We start from the raw sequence: 5,000 nt of genomic DNA, 5'->3' as shown, positions 1-5,000 counted from the left end.
CGCTCAGTCTTCATCGCTCGTGCAGACTCACTCACAGACAACAGTCGCCACGCGCACATTGCTGTTATCTTGAACTTAACAAGCGCTCGATGGACTTTCTGCAATGCATTGTTCCAGCAATGTTTTCATAACACTAGAATTGGAATTTTAGCATGATAATTTGTTATTGATTGGTGAATTCTTTACATTCAATCTGGATTATTCCTTTAAGTTGACATGTGCGTTAGTTTAATGATAGTTAGAGTAATGTTTAAGGTTTGACTGTGTGTGTGTTTAGCGACATATTTTTTATAATAACAATATATATATATATATATATATATATATATATATATATATATATATATATATATATATAATATATATATATATATCTTAAATATTATGTCGTAATAAATCATTTGTTACCATTCCACTTCTCTCTCTTCAATAACCCCCTCCATCAATTCCTACTTTTTCTTCCTTCCCTCCTACTCTTTTATTCCACCTTCTTTTTCTTCTTGTTTTTCTTAATAATATTTAACAAAAACATTAAATATAACAACAACTTCTACCATTACAAGAACAACAACAACAACAACAACAACTACTACTACTACTACCACCACCACCACTACTACTACTACTACTACTACTACTACTACTACTACTACTACTACTACTACTACTACTACTACTACTACAAGTACTGCTACTACTAATACTGCTACTACTACTACTACTACTACTACTGCTACTACTACTACTACTACTACTACTACTACTACTACTACTGCTACTACTACTATTACTGCTACTACTACTACTACTATTACTACTACAACTACTACTACTACTACTACTACATAACTACTACTACTACTACTACTACTACTACTACTACTACTACTACTACTACTACTACTACTACTACTACTACTACTACTACTACTACTACTACTACTACTACTACTACTACTACTACTACTACTACTACTACTATTACTACTAGTACAACTACTACTAATATTACTACTAATACTACTTCTTATACCACCACTGCTACAACTACACACTACTACTACTACTACTACTACTACTACTACTACTACTACTACTACTACTACTACTACTACTACTACTACTACTACCCCCTCCTCCTCTTCATCCTCCTCCTCATCCTTTGTCTTCCTTCATTACACCACCATCATCATCATTATCATCATCATCATCATCATCATCATCATCATCATCATCATCATCACCTTTATCATCATCGTCATCGTCATATGCATGCCAATATATATCAATGTCATCAGTACTTTTATTTCTTTAGCCATCATATTAACATTATAATACAACAATATCCCACTCCCAGGAACCGCTTCCATGGAACAATACTAATTCTATTTGTGGGATCCCAATTCATTTATCAAGTCTGTTGAAATCTGTATATTATTATTTAATTTACATCACTACTGTCTTGACCACCACTTCAAATTGTCAATTGTTTTTAGTTGGTGTATGACGTCATGTTTGTAGGCCATAAAGAGCGATGGCCCGGATTCGCTGGTGTTTATTCTTTAAGGTCTTGGATTTATACAAGTTGGTGATATTATTTTCTATGATCCAGTGTCAAATAATGGATACCGTGTCAGGTAAGACATTTTCAAGTTCAGGGATGGCACACGTTGAGACAGACATAATATAAACTCGAGTTTTAAACTTGGGCTTTTTATATAGCACAATATCCACTAAACGTGCTCAAAACGCTTTACAGAGTCCCTGGCCAGCAACAAAACGTAACATGTATAAACCGACATGGCGTCTGTTAGGCGATATTAAAATTTTGTTTCGACAGAGACAACGCTGTTAACGGCCAAGAACTCATTTTACACCCGAGATTATATCTGAGCAAAGAGTCTATTCCAAGGACTCAATTATGCGCCTCTGAGGGCGGGGCTTGAATCCAAGACCTTCTGATCCGAAAGCGAGTGCCATACTAGTGGCACATTGAAGAGGTTACTCTCAAAACCTGCTGTCACATCCAGATAGAAAATGAGTTCACGCTCTCTGGAAATCTATTGGACATATTGGAATTATCAGAGAAACTTTGAAGTTTCAAAACACTCAAGATATTGCTTTATGAGGAGAAAAAAAGAAAAGTATTATCCTCTTGAACTCTATAAATTGATTATAAAACCTCTTGTTACGAGGGCGCTAAATAGATGTGTAATAGGGCGTCGTCTAAAGACGATTAACGTTTATCATTTTATTAATTTCTTTTTTTTTTTTCAAATGGAAAAATAGAAAGGAACGTAAGAAAAAGCGCCGCGATTAATAATTTTTTGGGACAACATTAATTGCATTCGCTTGAGCTCTTCTCGGGCACAATAAGCAGAAAATGTAAATTAATCATATTTTTTGTTACTGTAACCGGTCAGATGTTCGCTTTCTGCCTATACCCTAAATATATCAAACAGGGGATTATATGTACAGCAATTATCCAAAATGCTGTCCTCTCAACCCAGACATAAATGCAACAGCCATCAGTCATCGGGCCGTCCATAATATTATGTATTGACTCCTTAACCTGTTTTGCAATTCCGTAATTTAATTTCCCATCATACCTTTGTTGCCCTCATACTATCTTTATACACAACGAGGAACTTAGAATTCGCTGGAACAACAACCACGTCGAACGCTTCACAATAGTAGCAGGCGTAAGACAAGGTTGCATTCTGTCACCACACCTATTCAGCACATACACCTAACAAATAGTGAGAGAAGCAGCTACGAATAATTTTCGAATCAAATAGGAGATCGAAATATATCAAATCTCAGTTTATGCGAATGACACAGTGATCCTTACTAACAACCACTCAGGCAAGAACATTCATTAATGATCTAAACAACACAGGTGAACATAAAGGCCTCAAACTAAATGCCAAAAAGGCCTACATACAAATAGGAGACGTTAAAGATCAAATCATACTCATTAAAAACGAAGAGATTGAAGATGTGTCTCATTTTAGATATACTTTGGGATCCACTATAACGCAAAATGGCGACTGCTCGGTGGATATAAACAATCGAATTGCAATGGCGATAAACAGAATAACCTCTATAAACAATATCTGGAAAGACAGGTCTATAGGGCAAAATTTGAAAATCATATTAATAAAAGTATTGGTGTGGACAGTGATAACCTACAGCGCAGAAGGATGACCCTCAAGAACAAAGACATAAAACATATAATTTCTGCTGAAATGTGGTTTTACAGAAGGATGCTGAGGGTAAGCTAGACGGAAAGAAGAACGAATAACAGAATACTTCAAGAGCCCTAGGTTATGCCAGAACTACTAAATTAAATGTTATCAAAAGAAGGAAACTAAGTTTTTTTCGGTCACTTATGCCGAAACCGATGCACCCCAATGAAAGATGTAGTACATTAAAATGGAGGGCAAACGAGGAAGAGGAAGACCAAGGTCCAGCTATATAAAGCATATCCTAGATTGGACAGACATGAAACGAAAGAGAGTTGTATGATACCCTCAACAGACGCGAGGAATGGGCAGACATTGTAGTCGCAGAGTGCGGCAGACAACGACAATGAGCGACGCTGGATAGTAAGTCAGTAAATAAGTAATTTATGTATTATGTTACAGGTGTGTCCAGCTAGGATTGAAAATAAAACAGTAAAATAATGGCAGGATTGTCTCCATGTGCCAGATCGATAAAAGAATTTCCGGATGAATTACAGAAGATATTCAAAGTTATCAAGGGAAATGTCATAGTATTGGATTATGTAGGAGGAGATATCGGTTATTATAGATATAAACGATATTGACTGTCATATAATTATTGTTATTATTTAACTCAAAGTGTGTGATAGCTAAGCGTGTGCTCTAAATCCTGCCGTCCTCTTACAAAAAAAAAACCCTGAAAAAACAAAACAAAAAACAAAAAACAAAAAAAACCCTAAAAAAACAAAACAAACAAACAAACAACAACAACAAAAACACATTACAATTTTACCGGAAAACTTGTTCTTTAAATATCGATCGATTAAAATAAACATTTTCTCTCAAACCCGGGGCTTCTTTGGATGAGGATCAGTATTTTAGAATAAAATCTCTACAACGTTTGTTGTCATGTTCTAGTCATTTTCGTGAACGTACTTCTTTCAAGCTCGTCATATTATTCGATGCTTTTAGTTTTTGTAAACATTATTCGAAAAGCGTATTCCGTGTGCATGCTGCATTAGAACGCGTTGCCAAGGAGTAGCTTTGGAGAACAACTTACAAATTGCAAAGTATGAGTATGACTCTAATTCACATCGTGTTGATTCGGAAAATATCGATGTTCAATGCCCCGATGATTATGATGATGAAAGAAAAGACAAAAGAAACGTAGGCCTACTCTTAATATATTATGTGGGTTCACTTATCACCCACACAAAGTTTGTAGCACATAATATAAGATATGTATAATGCTTATTTTAGACCAAAATCAAAGATGGAAAAGCTTCCGATATGGAGGGAAGGAAGTTATTCATATTCTTTTATTAATAGAATTCCACGAGTTTAATTTTTTTGGGCATTTCCATGCATTCCTTTTTGATCACATTAGCGCAGCATTATCAAATAATTTTGGAAAGAACACGAGCACCAGATCTCATTAATCTTGCTCGTCAATATTACTGCACAATTTTTATTGAAAAGAACATTGACAAAAATTATTTAATCATAGACCTACTTTCTCATATCTATAATTATGTGATGACTGGCAATCCTAGATATCTTGTTGCGATTCGAGATCGCAATAAACAACATATTAAATCTTGTTATACTTAGTCTGTGTAAAAAAGTGAATGGATAAAAACAATTTTTGATCCCCTCTGCATTTGTGAAAATGTTGATAGGGACTTTAAAAAAAAAGAAAAAGTTTCAAGTGCTAGTAATCATAATAATATATCTCTGATATCTCTATTATACAATGATTATCACAGAAACTTTTGA

At 34.7% G+C, this 5,000-nt stretch overlaps 1 protein-coding gene across 2 annotated transcripts in view; it reads left to right on the top strand.

Annotated features, from left to right (window-relative positions):
• Positions 1–69: 69 nt before the first annotated feature.
• The window catches only part of LOC144963683 (uncharacterized), a 130,865-nt gene continuing 125,934 nt past the window's right edge, over positions 70–5,000 (top strand). The window contains exons 1-2 of one of the 2 annotated variants that reach the window (XM_078897638.1): positions 70–173; positions 1,316–1,637. In XM_078897638.1, the coding sequence (XP_078753764.1) occupies positions 1,535–1,637 (103 nt within the window). In that variant the 5' untranslated portion in view covers positions 70–173; positions 1,316–1,534. Of the gene's footprint in view, positions 219–1,315; positions 1,638–5,000 lie in introns of both variants that reach the window. The other variant, XM_078897637.1, reaches the window with a different exon arrangement.

Source organism: Berghia stephanieae, chromosome 2, assembly GCF_034508935.2.
Source record: "Berghia stephanieae isolate SIO BIC M18660-M18661 chromosome 2, UCSD_Bste_1.3, whole genome shotgun sequence".
Lineage (NCBI taxonomy): Eukaryota > Metazoa > Mollusca > Gastropoda > Nudibranchia > Aeolidiidae > Berghia > Berghia stephanieae.
Note: the sequence above shows the minus strand (reverse complement) of the source record. Positions and strands in the feature narration are given on the sequence as shown.